The 25,605-nt window shown below is 38.4% G+C and overlaps 3 pseudogenes and 1 gene segment (V, D, J or C); 1 reads left to right on the top strand and 3 right to left on the bottom strand.

Moving 5' to 3' along the window:
* LOC101174112 (Ig kappa-b4 chain C region pseudogene) overlaps positions 1 to 25,605 on the bottom strand; it is a 32,199-nt pseudogene continuing 6,594 nt past the window's right edge. The window contains exon 2 of the transcript XR_013658924.1: positions 1 to 445. The product of XR_013658924.1 is annotated as an Ig kappa-b4 chain C region pseudogene (transcript). The remainder of the gene's footprint in view (positions 446 to 25,605) is intronic.
* On the top strand, positions 4,441 to 16,259 carry LOC144995370 (Ig kappa chain V region K16-167-like). The segment is given in 3 exon segments: positions 4,441 to 4,633; positions 4,741 to 4,988; positions 16,089 to 16,259. Coding segments are annotated over 3 exon segments (372 nt in total).
* Positions 13,051 to 14,484, bottom strand: LOC144995369 (Ig kappa-b4 chain C region pseudogene; annotated as a pseudogene). Its single transcript, XR_013658925.1, has 2 exons — positions 14,448 to 14,484; positions 13,051 to 13,502 (listed from the first exon to the last, which is right to left on the bottom strand). The product of XR_013658925.1 is annotated as an Ig kappa-b4 chain C region pseudogene (transcript).
* LOC144995649 (Ig kappa-b4 chain C region pseudogene) lies at positions 20,700 to 21,842 on the bottom strand (annotated as a pseudogene). The gene is made up of 2 exons (XR_013659168.1): positions 21,787 to 21,842; positions 20,700 to 21,142 (listed from the first exon to the last, which is right to left on the bottom strand). The product of XR_013659168.1 is annotated as an Ig kappa-b4 chain C region pseudogene (transcript).

Raw genomic sequence — 25,605 nt, 5'->3', positions numbered from 1 at the left:
TCTGTTGAAAAAGTTTTTTTATTTGTACAAATAAATGAAACTGTAAAAGTCTAAAGTCAGAGTTTAAGAAAGAGAATAAAAGAAGAACTGCATAGAAAACAGATTTATAGTCAGAATGTTCCTGTTCAGGACTGGGAGCACTGGTCTCTCCTGAAAGTCTCTAAGACTGGATCCTTGGATCCTCTCTTGGCCTGACAGGTCACCTTCTCCCACTGGTCTGCAGAGAGCCTCAGGGTGCTGCTCCAGCTGTAGAGGCCGTCCTTCTGCAGCACCCCGGGGCTCCTGCTCTCCTCCCAGCTGCTGCTGCTGCTGCCGACCACCTCCCAGGACAGAGTCCAGTCTGAGGGGAAGCCCTTGTTGGCCACACACATGAGTGTGGCCTTCCCCTGCTGCAGCTCCTTCATGGAGGGGGACAGCACTGTCAGCAAGGGCGGCACATGACCCACTGCAGGGAAACAGAGAAAACATTTTAGAGCTGAGATGAAACTGCTGAGTGTTTCACTTCCCTCTCTAAGCTCAGTAACCATGGTAACAGACAGGCATCACTGATGAACCACAGAAACAGAAGTTTCCTAACTAACGTAAAAACTATTTAAAAAAAATAGCTTTTTTCAGTTGTGACACTTGTCTTATGTTTCAACTCTTCTTAGATGAACATTTTTATAGATCTTGCTTTTTTGTATTAAAGCATCTTTTTCCTAAGTCTGCACTGACAACTGCAAAGAAATCTAAAACAAAATTGTTTTGTTTTAGTTTTAAGCATTCTTTTATCAGTTATTTTACAAATTCATGCTCTGATGACCAAATTTAATGAATATTAAATAAACATTAAAATGAAACTATAATCTGTCCAAACTGATCTCTATCATTCATCAAAGTGCAGCTTTGTTCATTTTCAATCATTGTCACTAAAAGCTCATTAGAAGATTCTGACAGAAACTGACAACAAGGCTCAGCGTTGTCATGAAATTATTGAACAGAAACATAAAAAATGTTTTAAGTGTTCACATGTTAAGACATAAATTATCTATCAGAGAAAAAGAAGAAAGATGAGGAAGTTACAGATAATTGACTATTTTTCTCCGGTTCTTCTGACATTTTTACACAAATAAATTCTTAATTTACAGATGTTATGAGTGAACCAGAAACTTAAAATAAAAAATAAAAACACTTTTGAGATTTGAGATTTTGCGTCTCTACAAAAAAGTGTCATTGAAAAAAACGATTTTTTTTTTTTAAATACAAAAAACATCAACCTTAGATTATAAGAATTTCTTTCATAACATTTATCAGCTTGAAAGTTTTTATTATTATTGTTAAATTAAATCAAAGGTACTTACAGTCAACTACCAGTCTGGTTCCTCCACCAAAAGTCCACCACAGTGATACAAACTGATTGAAGCGTCGTACAAAAACCTCTGACTGTACAGAGACACACTCTCTGACTCTGAAACAAACAAACTCAACTGAAATGATGGCTGGAGATTTAAAAATAACATGTTTTATTTTTAGCAGTAGTTCAATTTTGTTTAATAAATGAGTTATAATTAAGATTAAAAAAACAACATTTGATCTTGGTTCAGATTTAGAAACTGTGACAATAATCAACCAAAGTATTATATCAGCACCACCACCTAATATCTACAAAATCTATTTCAAAATTAAAAATAAATAAAAATATTTGCTTTAATTTAAGAAAATTCCAACATTTACAGAGTAACAGTCTGGCAAAAATACAATGTAACAGTAGTTTTTCTTAGATTTTCAGAAATATTCTTAAATCGTCTTAAAGAAAAGAAACTGCTGTGTTACAATGATTAAGAAAACAAATTTTGAGTTAATTCTGCCTTTGTACATTTACATTCAAATCTTTAAAAAAAATGATATTTTTTTGTGATTTTCATTGTCCTGATGCTCTCTGAAAACCGTCATCTTTCTCTCCACAGTTTAAGGGATAAAATTGAAATCTTTGCACATCAGGTTTTATGTTTCATTTTAAGAAAAATTAAAACACTAAGTTTTGGTTATTACTCATTTAGACATGCGGCTGTGGTGCAGAGGTAGAGCGGTCAACCACTGATCTGAAGTTTGGTTCAAGCCTTTGTGACGCCTATGTGACGAAAAGAAATGAACCCCTCATTGCTTGTGTGTGTGAGTGAAAGTGTGTGAGTTTGTGAATGAGGCTGTGACTGTAAAGCACTGCGGGCAAGGTAGAGAGGTGTAATACAACTATACTCCTTTTTCAAATAAAAATTTGATTTGTGTCCAGGTGGTGTCCATTTAAGTCTGTGTTTATACATGTCTTTGAATATGAAAAGAACACACAATTATAGAAAAGATTATAAAAAATTTCGAAGTTCTCTCATGACATTAGGCAGCTTTTAGTTGAAATATGTTTTAAATATGTTTAAATAAGTTTAAATAAGTGATTCCATTGTCATCTGATAAAAAATGTATATATATATATATATATATATATATATATATATATATATATAGCTTGGAGCTGTACAACATCAACAGGACTCTAACAGCCTTCATAGGAAACTCAATGAAGCTGTGGAAAACCACCCTTGAAGCCAATGGGAAGCCACTTGCACAAGTGTCCATCAAATGTGGTATATACCAAGGTGATGCTCTGTCCCCACTGCTGTTCTGCATAGGTCTCAAACCCCTCAGTCAAATAATCAACAAGACTGGCTATGGATACCGACTCAGAAATGGGGCCAACATCAGTCACCTCCTCTACATGGATGACATCAAGCTATATGCTAAGAGCGAGCGTGACATTGACTCCCTGATCCACACCACCAGGATCTACAGCACTGACATTGGGATGTCATTCGGGCTCGAGAAATGCAGCCGGATGGTGACAAAGAGAGGCAAGGTAGTCCACACAGGAGGGGTCTCACTCCCAGAAGGAACAATAGCAGACATCTAGGACAGTTACAAGTACCTTGGAATTCGACAGGCAAATGGCAACCTGGAGCAGGCAACAAGGAAAGCTGCAACAGCTAAATATCTCAAACGAGTAAGGCAAGTCCTGAGAAGCCAGCTCAATGGCAAAAATAAGACCCGGGCAATTAACAGCTACGCACTGCCAGTTATCAGATACCCTGCAGGAATAATAAGATGGCCAAAGGAAGAGATACAGACCACGGATGTTAAAACACGAAAGCTCCTCACCATGCATGGAGGGTTCCATCCCAAATCCAGCACCCTGAGACTGTATGCTAGCCGCAAGGAAGGAGGCCGAGGACTAGTGAGCGTAGAAGCCACTATCCAGGATGAAACATCCAAGATCCATGAGTACATCAAGCTCAAGGCCCCAACTGACAGTGTGCTCAGTGAATGTCTCAGGCAATGGAGAGCAGAGGATACAGTGCTGGAGGACAGATCCTCATGGGAGGACAAACCCCTGCATGGGATGTACCACCGGACCATAACTGAAGTGGCTGATATCAAGAAGTCCTACCAATGGCTAGAAAGGGCTGGCCTACAGGACAGCACCGAAGCGCTCATCCTGGCAGCCCAGGAACAAGCCCTGAGCACCAGAGCTATAGAGGCTCAGATCTACCACACCAGACAAGACCCAAGGTGTAGGCTGTGCAAAGAGGCCCCTAAAACAATCCAGCACATAACTGCAGGATGTAAGATGCTGGCAGGGAAAGCATACATGGAGCGCCACAATCAAGTGGCTGGAATAATATACAGGAACATGTGTGCAGAATATGAACTGGAAACCCCAAGGTCAAAATGGGAAACACCTCCGAAGGTGGTAGAGAATGAGAGGGCAAAGATCCTGTGGGACTTCCAGATCCAGACTGATAGGATGGTAATGGCGAACCAACCAGACATTGTAGTGGTGGATAAAGAACAGAGGAAAGCCGTTGTGGTGGATGTGGCAGTGCCAAGCGATGGGAAAATCAGGAAGAAGGAACATGAGAAACTGGAGAAATACCAGGGACTCAGAGAAGAACTGGAGAAAGCATGGAAAGTGAAGGTGACAGTGGTGCCTGTGGTAATTGGAGCACTCGGGGCAGTAACCCCCAAGCTGGAGGAGTGGCTACAACAGATACCTGGAAAGACCTCAGACCTCTCAGTCCAGAAAAGCGCAGTGCTAGGAACAGCTAAGATACTGCGCAGGACCCTCAAGCTCCCAGGCCTCTGGTAGAGGACCCGAGCTTGGAGGAGAAACCACTCGCGGAGGGTGAGAGGGGCGTGTTATATATCTACTAGATGATATTTTGTTTTAAAACTACAACTTTCAATTTATTGATAATCATGATGATGAGGATGATCCATGTTCCTGTTGGAGTCAGTGAAAGAATTTAACAAATCCATGCAAAACAATATTTTGTTAAAAGTATTACTTTCAGTGAATCGAGATTCATGATGATCCATATTCCTGTTGGAGTCAGTGGTAGCATTTCCATAGAGACACTTTGCATCAGCAGCTCCATGCTCCAGTGCTTTGGGAGACTTTATAGTCCTGAGAGTTGAAGACTGGATGACTGACAGCTGTCCTTCATCACAGCAGAAGACACAGAAATCCTCCTCCTCATCATCATCATCCAAAACATGACTGTGATCTTCGTCCTCATCTGGACTCTCCTCTGCTGCTGCTTCACAGGTAAAGTCCAGAGAATCCAACTCCTCTCCTCTATGAACATCCGTCCCTCTGAAATGAAGGCCACAAAAGCATGAAGTTGCTTTCTGTTTCTGTCTCTGTATCCTCAGAGTCCAGAGGACAGGTCACAGTGACTCAGCCTGGAGCAGTGAGCTCTGCTGTGGGAGGATCTGTCTCCATCTCATGTAGAACCAGCCAGAATGTTAATGGCAACTATTTATCCTGGTACCAACAGAAAGATGGAGAAACTCCTAAACTACTAATATACCGTGCTAGCACTCGAGAATCAGGAACTCCAAGTCGTTTTACAGGCAGTGGATCAAACTCAGATTTCACTCTGACCATAAATGGAATTCAGGCTGAAGATGCAGCAGTTTATTACTGTATGGGTGAATTCTACATCAACAGCAAATACTCGTTCACACAGTGAAAAACAGTCGTACAAAAACATTTTTCAATCAGAGAGAACAGAAACTGAACGGATACAGTTCAATGAAGACACACACACACACTCACACACATACACCCCCCCCCCCCCCCACACACACACACAAATAAACATGCTTCTCTTATTTTACGGTAACTTAATTTCTTTTTTTCAATTCATCAGAAATTCTGGTTTTATGATGTTTATTAACAGTCTTAATTTTACATTGTTCTGTGATTATCACTGTATATGAAGTCTGGGTCAGACTGACATCACCCAAAAGACATGAACCACACAGCTGTCAATCAACAATTTCACACTGGGGGCCACCTTGCCGAGGCCAACTGGGGCTTACCCTCCCTTTTGCAGAGTGGGGAGGGCATCGGGGGCAGATACGGGAGGAGGCTTTGAGGAAGGTGTTAGGTGAGGGGGCTGTAGAGGGTAATGTAGTGTGTGTGTGTGTGTGTGGGGGGGGGGGGGGGGGGTGAAGCTTTGGTTGCATTGTGATCTTTGTTCTGCTTGGGTCAGGCGCCGGGGTTGGCCTGCACCGTCCTTGGCCCCCATTTCAGTGTCCGGGGCCATATGGTCTAAATGGCTGCCACCAGGTACAGCGGATCGCGCCTGTCCTGTGGCCTTAGGGCCCTGACGCCAGGGGTACTCCTGGTCGGGGGTCTACAGCCCCCTCTCTCCTGGTCTGACCGGTTGGACTAGGGAGGATCTGGTTCCCCCAAATAAACACGTGGTACATTTTTACAGTTTGCATGCATCTGCACCCCATTTGCTCCTGCACACTGGCTCACTGCTGCTGTATCCCTCGGTCCTCACCCACAATGTATTGATGAACGCAACAGGTATCTTCTCTTCATCTTAGTATTTCACTCTTGGATGTAATATTTGTCTTTCTTTCCAGCAGATCTAGCATAAATGTTATGAAGCTTAAAATCATAACCTACTCAATTTAGCAACTTGGCACTTGTATCCCCTCACTTTCTCCCCTATCCTTTTGTTTGCTTCTACCCCTCCTTTCACACTTTTCTTTTCTCTCTCTCTCCTCTGTGAAAAAAGAAAATACATATTTAAAACGTAAAATTTATTAAGTAAACAAAAAATAATAAAAAAACAAAAAGGGGTTTATAGAAATAAACATCCTATCCAAAGCTATCCGAACATACATAACCACTTATTCTTTTACCACTTTTAGGAAGCGATAAAAATTGGCAAACATGTTTATGAGAGTTTCTGTGCATAAAATTGTTCTAATGAAACAGATCAAACATGATAAGAAGAAATGTAAAAAAAATCTTTTTTTAATGATCAGTCAGTAAAAAGCACATTAATTCACATAAAAACACAGATTAACGGTACGCGAAATATTTACATGAATTTAATATAAGTCCTTCTATTTTTAATTTTGACATTTTATTTCTTATGTTGTTTCAAAGTAAACATTTAATTTAACAAATTTGCCATTCCACCTTAAAAAAAGTTATATTTTCTTAGGCCAGGGGTCGGCAACCCAAAATGTTGAAAGAGCCAAATTAGATGAAAAAAACAAATATGTCTGGAGCCGCAAAATATTAGAACCCCTATTTAAGCCTTATAATGAAGGCAACACATGCAATATGTATCTATATTAGCTATATTAGCCTATTATCAAAATGAATAAGTTGCTACAAACACATAATGAGCATTATTAACGATTAAATGTTTATTTGCCCTGCAGTGCATTCTGGGAGAACGACGCGTCACGTGACTGCCCTGTTGTGCAAGTTTAACTGCATTACAATATCAATGAATTATGTTTCATTGCTTTGATAAAATTAAAGAAATGTAATAAAGAAATCCGATTTTTGATGTCATTTTTATTTTGAGGATTCGAACAAAAACCAATAAAATGGAACATGCATGACTGGGAACTAAACAGAGTGCAATAAAACCCAGCCTGCTTTTATACAAAAAGAAAACGGCAGCCTTTAGAAAAAGTAAAACATATAAAATCAAATTAATAAAGTTAAGTTTTATTTCTGTGCAAATGGCAAGCAAGTCAGTGCAAGGGTAAAACGCAGCAGCATCCTCTTCTTGTTTTCGCTGTACATCTCTGGCAAAGACAGTCAGCTTGCGCTCGAATGACAAACAGCTTCAAGCATTTGCGGCGCCTGCAGACTTTCATTCAGCTCGTTTAGGTGGCCTGTCAGTCATATCCACCAAAAAGTGCAGCTTTTTCAGCCACTCAGTATCTTCCAGTTGCGGGTAGTTCAGGTCTTTGCTTTTCAGGGATGTTTTCACGTGTTATTATTCCAAACGACACAGCAAGTATAATTCTATTTTTTTCCGGACTAATTCACTTGTTCTGGGGCTCCCTTTTGTCTGATTGAATCTCATGGATATGGTTACTTTTTGCTTATTTTAATCTACTCCTCTGAGAAATCTGGGCATGTGTTAAATTACAATTGTTGAAACCTATTATATTTTATAAAGCTTTAATAGAGAGGGTTGGTGCAGTTTTGTGTGTCTCCTTTTTGTTTTGTTTGTTTTTTTTTTTGTTTTTTTCCAGCTCTTTTATTTAATTAAAAATAAGATTTTGCAAAAGTTCCTTTATTTCAACAGGTATTTGTGATTTGATGGACATTTCGTACAACGTCTGAATAAATTATATATATATGGATTAAAAAAAATTCAACTTTCAATCTATCGATAATCATGAAGATGAGGACGATCCATGTTTGGAGTCAGTGGTCGCATTTCCATAGAGACACTTTGCATCAGCAGCTCCATGCTCCAGTGCTCTGGGAGACTTTATAGTCCTGAGAGTTGAAGACTGGATGACTGACAGCTGTCCTTCATCACAGCAGAAGACACAGAAATCCTCCTCCTCATCATCCTCATCCAAAACATGACTGTGATCTGCGTCCTCATCTGGACTCTCCTCTGCTGCTGCTTCACAGGTAAAGTCCAGAGAATCCAACTCCTCTCCTCTATGAACATCCGTCCCTCTGAAATGAAGGCCACAAAAGCATGAAGCTGCTTTCTGTTTCTGTCTCTGTATCCTCAGAGTCCAGAGGACAGGTCACAGTGACTCAGCCTGGAGCAGTGAGCTCTGCTGTGGGAGGATCTGTCTCCATCTCATGTAGAACCAACAATGATGTTCAGTATTGGAGCAGCTATCACCTTTTATCCTGGTATCAACAAAAAGATGGAGAAACTCCTAAACTACTAATTTACTATGCTAGCACTCGAGAATCAGGGACTCCAACTCGTTTTACAGGCAGTGGATCAAACTCTGATTTCACTCTGAGCATCAGTGGAATTCAGGCTGAAGATGCAGCAGTTTATTACTGTATGGGTCAATTCCACATCAACAGCAAATACTCGTTCTCACAGTGAAAAACAGTCGTACAAAAACCTCCTTCAGTCAGAGAGAACAGAAACTGAACTGACACAGTTCATTGACAACACACACAGACATACAGTTACACACACACACATACTTCTCTTATTTTAAGGTAACCTAATTTTCATTTTTCAATTCATCACAAAGTCTGGTTTTATGGTGTTTATTGACACCCTTGGTTTTAGATTTGTTCTGTGATAATTACTGTAAATGAAGTCTGGGTTAGACTGACATCACCTCAGAGACACCAACCAACTTTGAGGACATGAACCCCACAGCTGTCAATCAAAAAGTTCACATTGGGGGCCACCTCATCGGGGCCCGATGGGGCTCACCCTCCCTATTGCAGAGTAGGGAGGACATCGGTGGCGGATACGGGAGGAGAGCTTGAGGACGGTGTTAGGTGAGGGGTGGTAGAGTATAAGACAAGTTAAAAAACAAAATACAAATTGTTATGACTGGTTTTAGGTAAAAAAATGTTTGTCAGAATTCTAATTACTTTTTTTATTCATTTATTTATTTATTTTTGTCTATTTAAAGTTTCACTGAAGTCTATGTTTAAAATGTTGTTTTTGCAGAAACTTTGTTGTTTTTAAATATTTGATCAAAAATAAATGCTTTGACAAATCGATGAATCAAAACTACAAATGTATTGATTCCTAAATTTAGAAATGTTATCTTATTCTACATTTAAGGTAAGAATTGATCATTTTAAGGTTCACACAAACTAATTGCTGTTAATTTTTTTTTTTTTTACAAAACTAAAATAAACTTATGTTTTATTATAATAATAGTAAAGAAAAGATGGAAATAAGACATAAAACATAAAAGCATGAAGAAGAAAAAACATAAAGCTCTACATACAACCAACTTCCAGTCTGGTTCATCCACCAAAAGTCCACCACAGTGATACAAACTTATTGAAGCGTCGTACAAAAACCTCTGACTGTACAGAGACACACTCTCTGATCATGACCGAAAATATGAGAAATATCATCCTAGTCTCAGAATTTATGTGAATTTTTTAGTTGATTCTGTATTAAACTGTAAATAACTGTTAATGTCAGTGCTTCTTCCCAAACTGTTGCAATAATGCATCAAATTATAATCATATTCATTTATTCATGGACAGAACTCTTTCTAAAAGTCTGGAAATCCATTTAACCGACATCTTTTGTGCTGTGATTTTATACTTTTCTTCCTTCAACCAATAAACTAGAAAACCAGCTTCTAACAGTCTCTAGTTAACGAACTGTAACTGTATTACTACTATAAAACAGGAGTTTTAAAATGGGGTTGAATTGCGGTGTAGTGGACAGCACTCTCACGCAAGAACATGAAGTCCCTGGTTCAAATCCTTAAGTCCTTTCTTTTTGGAGTTGGCATGTTCTCCTACACGTGTTTTTGTTTTTCTGGCACTTTGTTTCCTCCCACAGTCCAAAAACACGCTTCATTGGGGTCATTAGGTGTGAATGTGTGTGTCTGTCTGTGCGATTTGCAGTGGACTGAAAACTGTCAAATTATTTCAGTCAGACAACTCTTGCAGTAAGAAATATTTATTTGACATACTTAATTTCCCACATTCTTTAAGTTGGCATTCACATCTTTTGTTTGGCATAAGGCTCCGTTCAATTCCATGAGAGATTTCCATAAAACTTTCGGGTAACAAAACCCCCCTTTACGGAGCCCACAGGTGGAAACCGGGGAGGAGGGTGGGGCGAAGAATGAGCGCTGAAGGTAAGAAAGAATGAACAACTGTGCACCTGGGCTTAAATAGGACGCTGAGCAGGTGAGTTAATTGACTGAACCGCCCTAGGGTAGGGTATTACCTGTAAAACACTGCAGCGAGTATCTGCCCGAAATACGATAAATCGTCATTTCATCCAACAATTTCTAAGTAGAATGAGATTTAGTCAGACATTTAACCAGAAATTGATTTTTAAAATATTACATCTTCCTCCAGAATCTTGAAACTTTAGCAGTTTTGAATGTAGCTGCAGGGAGTATATGATTGTAAAATGGAAAAGTCATTATTGTTATTTATATCTTTTTTTTGCTGTGGGTTTCATGTTGAATTTTGCTTTTCAGACTTTTAGGAAGCAGTAAAAATTTGGCAAACATGTTTATGAGAGTTTTTGTGCATAAACTGGAGGAAACAGCTTGACATGTTAAAAACAGCAGATTCTGACTAATTCAGAATGTTTGTATTACAGTATAGTCCATTTTTTGTAAATAGCATCAGATAAAAATTTTTTAATAAAACAGATCAAACATAATAAGAAAAACTGTAAAAACAATTTTTATTTAATGATCAGTCAGTAAAAAGCACATTAATTCACATAAAACTCAGATGAACAGTACGCAATACATACATAAATTCCTTAAAAGTCCTTTTATTTTTAATTTTAACACTTTGTTTCTTTTTTTACAAAATTGCCATTCCACCTTAAAAAAATTATGTTTTCTATATTTTCTTCTTTTTTCCCGACACATTAAAGTGAACACAGATGCACTTTATTGTATAAACTTGAAAATTGTACTTTTTACTGTTAAAAAACATTATTTTATTTTTCAATATTGATATTTATTGGATTCCATGTTCCTGCTGGTGTCAGTGGTAGCATTTCCATAGAGACACTTTGCATCAGCAGCTCCATGCTCCAGTGCTCTGGGAGACTTTATAGTCCTGAGAGTTGAAGACTGGATGACTGACAGCTGTCCTTCATCACAGCAGAAGACACACAAATCCTCCTCATCCAAAACATGACTGTGATCTGCGTCCTCATCTGGACTCTCCTCTGCTGCTGCTTCACAGGTAAAGTCCAGAGAATCCAACTCCTCTCCTCTATGAACATCCGTCCCTCTGAAATGAAGGCCACAAAAGCATGAAGCTGCTTTTCTGTTTCTGTCTCTGTATCCTCAGAGTCCAGAGGACAGTACACAGTGACTCAGCCTGGAGCAGTGAGCTCTGCTGTGGGAGGATCTGTCTCCATCTCATGTAGAACCAGTCACAGGGTGGATGATGGTACTGACCTATCCTGGTATCAACAGAAAGATGGAAAATCTCCTAAACTACTAATTTACTATGCTAGCACTCGAGCATCAGGGACTCCAAGTCGTTTTACAGGCAGTGGATCAAACTCTGATTTCACTCTAACCATCAGTGGAATTCAGGCTGAAGATGCAGCAGTTTATTACTGTTTGGGTGAATTTTACATCAACAGCAAATTCTCGTTCACACAGTGAAAAACAGTCGTACAAAAACCTCCTTCAGTCAGAGAGAACAGAAACTGAACTGACACAGTTCAATGAAGACACAGAGAAGCACGCACACACTTTGTGACAGTACACATGCTTTCATTAAACTCTACACCATCAGAACATTTCTGATCCTACAGTTACAAAGAATCTTAGTAATAATTTTTAAATAACAGAATCTTAAGACTTAAGATATTAAAGACTTACAATCTATAAACCACTGTTCATGAAAACTAAGCCTCCAGTGTTGTAAATGAAACATGTTTTATTTTTATACTTCACATATTTCTATTTGATCCCCAGAAAAATGTTCCTGTGATTTGGTTCACGTTCATTCATGTGGGCTCTATCTACCAATAGTTGATATGCTGGTTGTCATGGCGATTACCTGATCTTATTCTTCCCCACATGCAACTGTCTTTAAAGGAATTTTATTCATTTATTTAATTTGTCGGAATTTAATAAATAGAATAATGTGTGTGTGTGTGTGGGGGGGGGGGGGGGGGTGAAAGAGAATAAAAGGAAGAGAGGTGGAGAAAGTGGGGGATACAGGCACTGATTTGAAGAAGTTATTATTTTAAGCTGTGACAATTATACCAGATCTGCTGGAAAGACAAATATTACTCCCAAATGTGTAATTCTGACATGAAGATGAACAGAAGATATCTGTCCATCAATACACCGGGGCCCAGAGCCAGGGCCCAGAGCCATGAGCCGCCCACCACACGTCCGGTGCCCAGTCTCTGCAAGCCAGCCCCGGCACCCGACCCGAAAAACCCAGAGATCACCGCGCAACCACAGCTCCACTACTCTACCTTCTACAGCCCTCCTCACCTGCTGTGTTCTCCAACCCCTCCTCCCATATCCCCCCAGTGCCCTCCCTACTCTGCGATGGGGAGGGAGAGCCCCAGAGGATCTTGGTGAGCCGGCCCCCAGGTCTGTCCCGCCCATGCACTCTTGCGCACACACTCGCAATATTCTGGTTGCCACCCACCCCCCCGTCGCTAGCCCCTCATGAGAAGCACAATGAAGGACACAGTTACGTCACCCGGATTGGCGTCACCGGGGCCCCATGCAGTCAAATGCATCACTCTGTCTGTCAGCTCAGAGGTTTGCTAGCATTCCTCTGTCCTCCAGAGATCAATTACCCAGAACAACCTGTTGACTTTGTCTGTTTCAGTGACATCTGGAAGCTGTTCCTTTGAGGAAGTATTTGGATGATATTAGATTTATTAGATAGTTTTCTCATCAATTGTTGTTAGTTTGCATTTTGAATTTGTAATTTGTCCTTCAAACATTTATGCCAATTAAACACATTGAAGCAAAACAACAGAAACTGAGGAAGAGGTTCAATGTTTTTATTTAAGCCTTTATAAATGCAACGATGGAAGAAAAATGTGTTCAAAAACGTATAAAAGATGTCAAGAAACTTTTGAACGAATTTATAAAAAGCAATGAAAAGGGCAGTTATGTAAGTCTTTCAGTTCAGGACTGAGAGCACTGGTCTCTCCTGAATATCTCTGAGACTGGATCCTTGGATCCTCTCTTGGCCTGACAGGTCACCTTCTCCCATTGGTCTGCAGAGAGCCTCAGGGTGCTGCTCCAGCTGTAGAGGCCGTCCTTCTGCAGCACCCCGGGGCTCCTGCTCTCCTCCCAGCTGCTGCTGCCGACCACCTTCCAGGACAGAGTCCAATCTGAGGGGAAGCCCTTGTTGGCCACACACATGAGTGTGGCCTTCCCCTGCTGCAGCTCCTTCGTGGAGGGGGACAGCACTGTCAGCAAGGGCGAGGCATCACCTAGGAGACACCAATCAGCTTAGAGGACAGGAACCACACAGCTGTCAATCAAAAAGCTCTCATTGGATGCAGTGGTTTCAGTTTGAAGAAGGTTTGTGTTCAGGTGTTTTTCTGCTCCATCAGTCATTGATTCACACATTGTTTCACTTCCTTGAAGAAATCTCTCATGCAGATCAGCAACAAGACAAACTTCAGTTTCTACTGAAAAAATGTCAAACTGGGTTAGAAAAAGAGCAGATGCATCTTTATGTATAGAACAAGTTTGGACTGAATGTCTTTAAAAAGCTTCATCATACTCTAAAGAAATGTACATACTATGTTTAAAACACAACAATCATGTCAGTTTTCTGTGTCATGTAGAAATTCCTCAAGTAATATAAAAATAGATATTTTGAAGGAAAACATTAAAATCTTTTTTGAAAGACAAACGTCTTTTTACAAAACTGAATTAATGCTCACTATGTCCACATAATACTTAATTTATCTTTTAACACAACACAGTGTTTATAAAGAGACATGAACAATAGTAGAATGTTGTTTAAAAAATAAACTGTTTCTTTACCTTCACGTAAATTTGAATTAGATCCAAATAAATATTCAGATAATATTTAAAAATGTATAAACTTCCAGTCTGGTTTCTCCATTAAAGTCTACCACAGTGATACAAACTGACTGTAATCTCATACAAAAACCTCTGACTTTACAGACGCCCTCTCTGACTGTTAATCTAAACTAAATGTTCCAAAAAATTTTTTTACAATGTAAGACATATTTTATTTTATAATTAAGGGAGGGAACTTTTATTATAGGTTTCACACAGAATAGGTCTGCTTTAACAGACAAAAAAGAAAAATTAAAAAGGGAAAAAAATACATAATACTTACAGATAATTTAAAATCTGCAACAGAACAAAAAATACAAAAAGCAACAAAAAATTTTACTTACTTCCAACATCCAGTCTGGTTCCTCCACCAAAAGTCCACCACAGTGATACAAACTGATTGAAGCGTCGTACAAAAACCTCTGACTGTACAGAGACACGCTCTCTGACTCTGAAACAAACAAACTCAACTGAAATGATGGCAGTGAAGCTAAAAATAAAACATCTACGTTTTAGAAATTAAAAATGATCTTAGATAGTAAGCAATAAATTAACTAATTAATGGTTTAATTGTTTTCTTTCAGCAGTAATTAATTTAATAATCGCTCAGTTAAAACTAAATGAGAGCACAACCAACAAAACGTTAAAAAAAGTTTAAATGTCTTTTAAAATATAAGAATGCATGCAAAAATAAGTTTAACAGTTTTTAAATGTGGCTGCAGGTCATATGGATCTACAACTTTACTAAAGTCCATGTTTAAAACGTTGCCCTACAAAAACATTTTTTCAGTAATAGCAGTACAATTTCACTCCAAAAATCATTCCCATCATGCATTGATAAAAAATCCACTCTTTGATCAGCAGAAGTTCTGTCTTAAATACAATAAACAGCTGTGTCGTCAGTTTAAGTAAAACTTCCTTTGGAAATAAACCTACTTTTAAGAATTTATAATAAAATGTTTCAAAATGTCTAAAAAAAAGTCAATGTTGTGGTTTTTGTTGTCCTGCTGCTTTCTGTCAGCTGTCATGTTTCATCTACACATACAGATAATTGAAACAAATAGCTGTTATGTATTTCCTTTGATCAATATGTTTCACCTTGAGTAGTAATTTTTAAAGTCACTCAGATTCTAACTTATACGTTTGGAGACCACAAGAATAATGGAAACAAAATGAAAAAAACTTCAGAAATTGAAAACAAATGCAATTGTAAAAACACTTAGATGTCCTCAAATCACATTCAACAACTTTATGGTCACGATATTTAAAAGGAAAAAAAAGCTCAAAGTCGCTCCATGATCATCTGAAACCAAGTAATACTGTAGGGGATTTATTTGTCCATAACTTATTACTTTCAATTTTCTGATAATCTTGATGATGAGGATGATCCGTGTTCCTGTTGGAGTCAGTGGTAGCATTTCCATAGAGACACTTTGCATCAGCAGCTCCATGCTCCAGTGCTCTGGGAGACTTTATAGTCCTGAGAGTTGAAGACTGGATGACTGACAGCTGTCCATCATCACAACAGAAGACACAGAAATCCTCCTCATCATCATCATCCTCATCCAAAACATGACTGTGATCTGCGTCCTCATCTGGACTCTCCTCTGTTGCTGCTTCACAGGTAAAGTCCAGAGAATCCAACTCCTCTCCTCTATGAACATCCGTCCCTCTGAAATGAAGGCCACAAAAGCATGAAGCTGCTTTCTGTTTCTGTCTCTGTATCCTCAGAGTCCAGAGGACAGGTCACAGTGACTCAGCCTGGACCAGTGAGCTCTGCTGTGGGAGGATCTGTCTCCATCTCATGTACAACCAGTCAGAATATTCATAGCAACTATTTAGCCTGGTACCAACAGAAAGATGGAGAAACTCCTAAACTGCTCATTTATTATATAAGCAGCAGAGCATCAGGGACTGCAACTCGTTTTACAGGCAGTGGATCAAACTCTGGAACAGATTTCACTCTGACCATCAGTGGAATTCAGGCTGAAGATGCAGCAGTTTATTACTGTCAGAGTCTTCACATCATCAACAGTCAGTATGTGTTCACACAGTGAAAAACAGTCGTACAAAAACCTCCCTCATTCTGGCTAAACAGAAACTGAACTGACTGCTGCAGCTGGAAGATGCTGCAAACACTGAAACAGTTCACTGAACATCCATTCTAACAATCAAAAACACAGACAATAGTCACCTTATGTTACCAGATATAAGAACTTGCTCCTGTTTTAATGGAAACTTCTTTAATTAATATATTAATAATCAATATATATTTTATCTTTTGTAAAAAAAAACACACAAAAAAAACGAATTATTCTTCTTAAGAAGTACAATCAAAAAGTATTATATAATTTAAGCTGTTAGGAAGACAGAGCCAACAGATGTGTTATAATATTTCAGAGTGTTCATGAGTCTGTGGACAGGCTCAACCCTTAAGACTCACTGACTCACTACAAAGCAGAATATAAAGCTTTGATGAATTCACTGGTTGATTTAAACTCATCTTTAACCCCTTCACACCTGATTTTTTTCTAAATATATAAACAAATATTTTCTTTAATGTTTTTTACATTCAAGGTGATGTTTATGATTTTTGTTATTATTTTATCTGTTACAGTCAATAGTCACTTTAGAAAAACAAATCAGATAATAAAGTCTAACACCTTACAAAGTAATATTTAAATCTTAACCAAGACAAAAGTACTTTTGTTCATGTACCTTGGATGGATGGCTTTGTAGCAGAGAAGTTTTATAAGCGGCCATTCAGACTTGGTTTATCTTAAGTTGTAGACATTTCAGGGCAACATGTTTACAACTTAAAAAAATAAGTTCAGAAGCCTTTTTCTAAAAAACTTTGTGCAAAGCCAAAAGTTATTAAATTATTTAAATGAAGCCGCTGTGCTGAGATCTTGGGCAAATTATTCCACCACACTGGGATCAGATTGTAGAGTGTAGAAATATTGATTCTGATTGTTTGCCATGTTTTACAGGAACCACCAGCTGGTGCTGCTTTGCAGAGTGTTGTTTGTGTGTTGGATTATAGACCTGGACTTGGTCCTGGTGTAAAAATCCACTTTTAAACATCCTGGCATACAAACAAATTTCCATGCTGTTAACAGCATGGAAATGATAACAAATTTAGCTTAAAGATACTGTAACTCCACACCAGGCACTCACAGACACCAATGGCTCTTAACCCTTGTGCTATCCTAGGCACTTTAACATTGGGAGTGGGGTCATCTAGACCCACTAGACAGTGCGCTGAACCTTTTTTCTTCAATGATTTGTGATCTTCACTGGTGTCCATGGATTACATGAAATCCTCTTTACCTTTATCCACCTTTGTCATGGTAGGGAGAACACGTCAATGGTCACCTTGACCCCATAGGATAGCCCAGGGTTAAAGGGTTTATTTGGTTTCTCAAATGACCGTTAAAGATACTTCACAGTGTATTATAGTAATTACATTTCCAAAAGCGAATGACTATATGCAGATGGAAGTTCAAATACATTTTTTCATGTCCGCCATGTTTAAGGCCAGATTCAAACCTGGACTGGTTCCAGAGTCTATCCAGGAGCTGTCCGAGGTGCTGACCATCAGCATGGAACATGACTGATTTCCAGGAGCTTTCCATGCATTCCTTCACTATTTAACTCTATATGTGCTGCTTTAAGTAAAGTCAACTGTAGTGTTTTGCGTATTTTTTGTATAAATTAGAAATACTTCTGGGAATGCTTTGGATCGCTATTGTTTGCTTAAGGAATCATCTTCTTTTCCTGGATCACCTGAAAAGACAAATCATCTAAAATGAGTGACTTTAAGTAGATGGAACTGATTTGAAGAGAGAACCATATTTTCTACATGTGGTTATTTTTGCAAAGTAATGACTGACTGATAGTTGTTTATATCTCAATATAAGTCTATGGAATTTGAGTTTTTTGGAGCCAGCGGGTACTTCCTGTTTGAGAGGTGAGGGGAAAGGGGTCACTCAGTCCAGTTCTCATATACAGTCTATGGCTCTACATGTCCAAACTAAAGATATTACCACACTCTCAACTCCAAAAGCAGAAGATTACATTCTAACATTTTAATGTGTACAATTCTTAAGAAAATCAACATTACATTACATTCATTGACTGTATGAGAGAAATCTTTGTCTTTACATCCCTAATATTTAGTTTAAAGAACCATTGACGTATATCACTCTACCAGCTCAGTGGCCTTGTGGTAAAGTGTCCACCCAGCAGGTACAAACCGTACATCACTTCCTTTTGTCGCCAACATTGTGAAAGGTAAGTTATTTAACTTAGTTTAGCTTCCTGTAGCATTTCCAGACAGTTTTGTGTCCTTTTTGACTGTCCGATCTATTTAAACAACAGATTCCTCCATATTGACACAAATGTATGATTTCCTCAACAACAGAGAGCTTCCCCTGACTGGATTACAGCGCCATAAAACTGGGAGAATGGCGCCCAAATGCAACACTGTATATTCTCATATTGTTGTCATTGCAGTCAATGAAAATCTCAGTGATGCATGATATCATGAAAACCACAAAGCTTGGAGTCATTTTTCTCTCTGTTTGATTGTTATTATTTTTTTCAGGACACTGGCAATGGGAAAAGATGAAAACTGAAGATGTTTTTCTCTGCGGGATGCCCCCGGGCTACTCTAGCCACTTTTGCAACTAAATGAACTGTTAATAATGTGTCTATATTAAGTGAGTAAATTGGTTGTTTCTGTTTGCATCCTCATACCTCAGAGGGCGGAAACTGCCAGTAAATAAAACAGAAGAAGACATTTACATGTGTGCTACAGATCAGTCAGACCAGCCATGCAGCCGAATTTGCACATGTGCATGTCTGTGTGGGCCGACTTTGCCGATGCGTAATAATGATTGTGCAGTTCTGATACACTACCAAAACCTCTGACTGTACAGAAACACACTCTCTGAATATGATACAAACAAAAAATCTAAATTGAAATGATGGCAGAAAATCTAAAAATAACACATCTTAATCTTTAATTTAAAAGTTTTCACTGTAAGTTATAATTAAACTGTGCATTATTTTATGTCATTGCTACCTTAGAAACAGTATTAATCCTTGTGTAATTAAAATTAAATCACACTAAATCAACCAAAATCCCCCCAAAAAATTAGAAATGTTGCCTCAGAAATTTAAAACCAAAAAAACAAGAACTGATTAGATCTCTTCACATCACATTCAACGGTTTTAAAGTGGTCATATTTCTAAAAGGTTCTAAGCTACTTCATTATCATCTGATCAAACAAAAATATATTTGTTAAAGAAATGGCCAAAAAAATCCCTGCTAATTATTTAATTAAAAAAATACTTTCAGGTAATTTTAAAAAATAATGACAGTGAGAATGATCCATGTTCCTGTTGGAGACAGTGGTAGCATTTCCATAGAGACACTTTGCATCAGCAGCTCCATGCTCCAGTGCTCTGGGAGACTTTATAGTCCTGAGAGTTGAAGACTGGATGACTGACAGCTGTCCTTCATCACAGCACAAGACACAGAAATCCTCCTCCTCATTATCATCCAAAACATGACTGTGATCTGCGTCCTCATCTGGACTCTCCTCTGCTGCTGCTTCACAGGTAAAGTCCAGAGAATCCAACTCATCTCCTCTATGAACATCCGTCCCTCTGAAATGAAGGCCACAAAAGCATGAAGCTGCTTTCTGTTTCTGTCTCTGTATCCTCAGAGTCCAGAGGACAGGTCACAGTGACTCAGCCTGGACCAGTGAGCTCTGCTGTGGGAGGATCTGTCTCCATCTCATGTACAACCAGTCAGAATATTCATAGCAACTATTTAGCCTGGTTCCAACAGAAAGATGGACAATCTCCTAAACTGCTCATTTATTATATAAGCAGCAGAGCATCAGGGACTGCAACTCGTTTTACAGGCAGTGGATCATCTAGTGGACAAGATTTCACTCTGACCATCAGTGGAATTCAGGCTGAAGATGCAGCAGTTTATTACTGTCAGAGTTATCACTACATCAACAGTCTGTGGGTGTTCACACAGTGAAAAACAGTCGTACAAAAACCTCCCTCATTCTGGCTGAACAGAAACTGAACTGACTGCTGCAGCTGGAAGATGCTGCAGACACTGAAACAGTTCACTGAACATCCATTCTAACAAACACAAGAGACACCTCATGTTACAAGATTTCTGTATTTTCATTTAATCTGCAGTACAAATACAGGCATTAATTTTTCTTTTTGTTTTTTTAAGAAATAAAACAACATACTGCTAGATAAGTGCAATCCAGAGACACACTTGTTTTTGTTTTCTGTAAAAATATGTGGGTTATTTTGTTTTTACTTTATTATTTATATATTTTTTGCAGAAGTTGTACTTTTTGAGGTCGCTTTATGACAAAAGCAAAGGAAGATACAACCTTCACCTTAAAAGGCAAAAAACATTAAAGAATAATTTTTATATAATTGGAAAGAAGTCAAATGGGAAGGAATAGTTTTTTTTCTGTTTCCTTTCCTGTTTATTTGATTTCTTACAATAAAAATACCAGTTTGTTTCTGACATAAAAGAGAGTCATGGCAAGGAATCATTTGGCAAACGGTCTTTTTATTTGCAGATAATTCTTCCTACATGGACTGCAACAAGTAAAATAAGAGTTTAGGAAAATAATGTAAAAGAAGAACTGCATAGAAAACAGATTTATAGTCATAATTCCAGTTCAAGACTGGGAGCACTGGTCTCTCCTGAAAGTCTCTATGACTGGATCCTTGGATCCTCTCTTGGCCTGACAGGTCACCTTCTCCCACTGGTCTGCAGAGAGCCTCAGGGTGCTGCTCCAGCTGTAGAGGCCGTCCTTCTGCAGCACCCCGGGGCTCCTGCTCTCCTCCCAGCTGCTGCTGCCGACCACCTCCCAGGACAGAGTCCAGTCTGAGGGGAAGCCCTTGTTGGCCACACACATGAGTGTGGCCTTCCCCTGCTGCAGCTCCTTCGTGGAGGGGGACAGCACTGTCAGCAAGGGCGAGGCATCACCTAGGAGACACCAATCAGCTTAGAGGACAGGAACCACACAGCTGTCAATCAAAAAGCTCTCATTGGATGCAGTGGTTTCAGTTTGAAGAAGGTTTCTGTTCAGGTGTTTTTCTGCTCCATCAGTCATTGATTCACACATTGTTTCACTTCCTTGAAGAAATCTCTCTTGCAGATCAGCAACAAGACAAACTTAAGTTTCTACTGAAAAATGTCAAACTGGGTTAGAAAAAGAGCAGATGCATCTTTATGAAGAAAACAAGTTTGGACTGAATGTCTTTAAAAAGCTTCATCATACATTAAAGAGATGTACAAATTAGGAAAAAAACGCAACAATCATGAAAGTTTCACTGTGTCCTAGGGAAATGTCTTATAGAAAAAAAATGAGACAACGTGAAATAAAATAACCCTTAAGAAAAGTTCTGACAAACATAACTATTTTGTTACAAAACTGAAGTACTGCTCACTGACTAAATATTACAAAATTAACCATTAACACAGCATGTCACTTTTAAGACAAACATAAACATTAAAAAAAGTTGAATAGTGGCTAAAAATTAGTCTTCTTTCTCTCTTAAATTCAACTTTGATCAAAATTTTTCTGCAGGTAATGTTCAGATGCTAGAATGTCAAATTAATAAACTTACTTCCAACATCCAGTCTGGTTCCTCCACCAAAAGTCCACCACAGTGATACAAACTGATTGAAGCGTCGTACAAAAACCTCTGACTGTACAGAGACACGCTCTCTGACTCTGAAACAAACAAACTCAACTGAAAAAAATGGCAGAAAATCTAAAAATATTTTTAATCTTTGGTTTTAAGAATTAGTTTTCTTTATTAAATAGTTGTAAATAAACCTTAATTATTTTTTGTTTGCATTTTTGCTTTAGAATTTTTTTTATTAACCGGCCGCATTGTAACATGACAGCAAAACCCCCTCATCCCTAAAAAGATGTTAAATTGCCTTTTTAAAATTAAAGAAAAGCATTTGGACTATTTTTTGCCCTATATTCCATAATTACAGAAGTCTGTTCTAAACGTCTGTGTCACTTTGATTTAATTAAATTAACTTTAGAGTTCAGTCTGCTTTTGTGCCATTACTTTTAAATCTTTAAAATATCTTTATATATATGATTTATTTTGTGAGTTTCACTGTCCTGTTGTTCTCTGCAAACTGTCATGTTTCTCTCCACATGTTAATAAACAACATTATTAGTTGTTGAAGTTTTTTTTATTTTTGAATAGGTTTCATGCTGCATTCCATGTAATTTAAATAAATTTAATTTTGCTTCACAGTCATTCAGAAAAATTTACGACAAATGAAATACGCTTGTGTATGTGTGTGTTTGTGTGTGTAGAATAATGTGAGTGTGCAGGAATCCTTATGACATGTGGAGAACTGCAGCTTCTGACTGATTCAGTGTGTTTGCATATGTGTGCTGCCTCTCTGCTTCCAGCAGTTAAAGCTCAGTGTTGATCAGTGGCCGTCCAGACCTTTCAGAGACACTGACTCGCCCGCAGCACAATGATGATGTCACTGACTCTGCTGCTCTTCACCCTGGAGCTCCTCGTTCAGGGTGAGACTGTCTTCTGGAAGCTTTGCTTCAAGCAGCAACCAGGTTCTCCACAATGATGTTCTGCTGTGATGGAGAAACACTGAAACTAGCAGCACTGAGTTTCTTCTTTTCCAATTTTCTTTGAGCTGTTTTTGTCTCAATAATTCTTCTCTTTTTATTGTTTTCAGCTTCATCAGGACAACTGCTGACTCAGACTGCTGGAGCTCAGTCTGTAGTTCAAGGACAGACTGTCTCCATCAAATGTAAAACCAGTCAAAGCCCTTACTTCTGCTTTAACTGGTATCTTCAGAGACGGGCAGAAGCCCCTAAACTTCTTCTTTATTGTACAAGCAATCGTCAGTCTGGAGTTTCTGATCGTTTCAGTGGATCAAACTCTGGATTAGACTACACTCTGACCATCAGTGGAGTTCAGGCTGAAGATACTGGAGTTTATTACTGTCAGACTGGCTTCAGCATCAACAGTCAATATGTGTTCACACAGTGAAAAACAGTCGTACAAAAACCTCCTTCAGAAACTGAGAAAAGGAAACAGTTCATTAAAGACACACACACACACACACACATACACACACATACACATGTAATTTAAGCTGTGTTTCTTTTTTTATTATAAATATAGGTTGGGATGAATGATTCATTTAAATTTAATGTGATGAATTCACTAAATGATCAGTTTTATGTCTAACTTCAGGTCAGACTGACTGTTTTCTTTTTCTTGTCAGGGTTGAGATCATTAACTGAAACATCTCCACATCCATCAATGACTCCACTGATTTGCTGCTGCTCTAATTTCACTGTTTTCATCTCATTTCTCTGATTGTTTTATCTGTAATTTGATGTCATCAAAACAAAAACTGCCTCTTTAAACCTTTAAAACTGTAATTTGTTAGAAAGCTGCTCTCTTCTTTACTGTTAGTGGATCAAATATGGACCTTTTATCTTGAAATACATCACCTGTTTTCAATTACAAAAACAACCTAATTTAATTTATTATATTTTCTATTGTAATAAAATGGGTAATTACAATATCTATATCTGATAAAGTTTTATTAGATAAACCTAACCAACACAAATATATTTTTTATTCTATATTTATAGTAATTAATAGTAGGCCCAAGTGTGGGGTTACAGGTCCAAACCTTGTTACGGGGGTATCTTGATGACCCAATTGCAGGAATGAAGAGCCAAGAGTAGTGAGGTGAATGCTTAAATTTATCCACAGGTTCCACATAACAAGCCTGTTAGGAATAATTAGAAATAGAATAGTTAGAAACTCCCTTTTTACTATTATTACATTTACCTATACCTTTTATTACACTAATGGTTTAAACTTAATTCACTGAGCATGTATTATCATCTCAAAATTATATTGCATCCTAAGACAGCACAAACAAGCTATTGTCCTCACAGTTTCTCCTCATCCTCCCTTTTTACTTTTTGTGTGTTCTGCTGTTTGTGCTCTGGCAAATGTCTGTGGGAACATCAGAGAGATCTGACACTTGAAGCTTTATAACCTTCAAGTATCCAGCCTGCAACAGCATGTGGGTGGGTTTTTCACACCATAGATCACCAGACCATCTTTTGAATATGTAAATGTCAGGTATATATACCAAGCCCTTTTCTGAGTGTCTTTGTTCAGACCTGGTTCAGACCTTGTTATCCTGTTCCTCTGTCTGTAACCCTGCGTACAAATCTGTGCTGTTTTGTGCGGAGTAAATCTTCACTGAAGCTAAGTTGTGTCTCTGAGTCATCATTCATTCATTTCTGTGTGCTGGAAACTAAAAAGGGAACGAACCAACCTAATATTTTTATTAATACAGTCCTTTCTAGAAAATCCAGTTTCCTCACAAAGCCAAACCAAGAACATGAGCTGAACCAAACGAAAACTACACTCCAAAACAGAGTACAGAAACAGGTGAGCTTATTAGAACAAACAAATGAATTAAAATGCTAGCAGCTGTACACATAACAGGAATAACGGAGAGAGGCGGGGCCTTCTAGGAGCCAAAGCCAATTTATACACAAAACGAAAGGAAACTGACAGATTGTAACAAACCAACCTATATTGACAGAAATTTTTCTATTTTGGTCGTCTCAAGAAGGATTATCTGAAGAGAACTGACTTGATGTTTTGGATATACAACACAGCACATTTAGTAGTTCTGGAGTCACTTTTTCTTGACTTGACTTGATATTTTGTGGAAATAACACCATAAATGTTGACTTGATGTCCAGCCCTTTTCTTTCAGCATCTCTGACATATGAGTCCTTCTCATCAGAAGTCTGGTTTTGTTCAGGTTCATACTGAGCCTCTTCCTCAGACACATCTTCCTCAGCTTCTGTTTTTTCTTAGTCATCAGGATCATTAGGAAAATATGTGAAAAAGTGAATAAAATTGATGATAAAATGATTATAAAATAACAGATTTCCACTTATGAGAGTAAACAAATTTATGTTTGTGATGTTTAAATGGGGCTCACAGCAACTCTATTTTTATCCAATTAAAAAAATAAGAGATGAAAGGATTCAAAAAATCAATGCAACATAAAATTTTGTTAAAAAGTTGTACTTGCAGAGAATTTGTATTGACAATTCTCCAGATTCCTGTTGGAGTCAGTGGTAGCATTTCCATAGAGACACTTTGCATCAGCAGCTCCATGCTCCAGTGCTCTGGGAGACTTTATAGTCCTGAGAGTTGAAGACTGGATGACTGACAGCTGTCCTTCATCACAGCAGAAGACACAGAAATCCTCCTCTTCCTCCTCCTCCTCCTCCTCATCCAAAACATGACTGTGATCTGCGTCCTCATCTGGACTCTCCTCTGCTGCTGCTTCACAGGTAAAGTCCAGAGAATCCAACTCCTCTCCTCTATGAACATCCGTCCCTC

The sequence above is a fragment of the Oryzias latipes genome, chromosome 11 (assembly GCF_053564925.1).
Source record: "Oryzias latipes strain Hd-rR chromosome 11, Olatipes_Hd-rR_3.1".
Taxonomy (NCBI): Eukaryota; Metazoa; Chordata; class Actinopteri; order Beloniformes; family Adrianichthyidae; genus Oryzias; species Oryzias latipes.
This window is presented reverse-complemented; position numbering and strand designations above follow the sequence as displayed.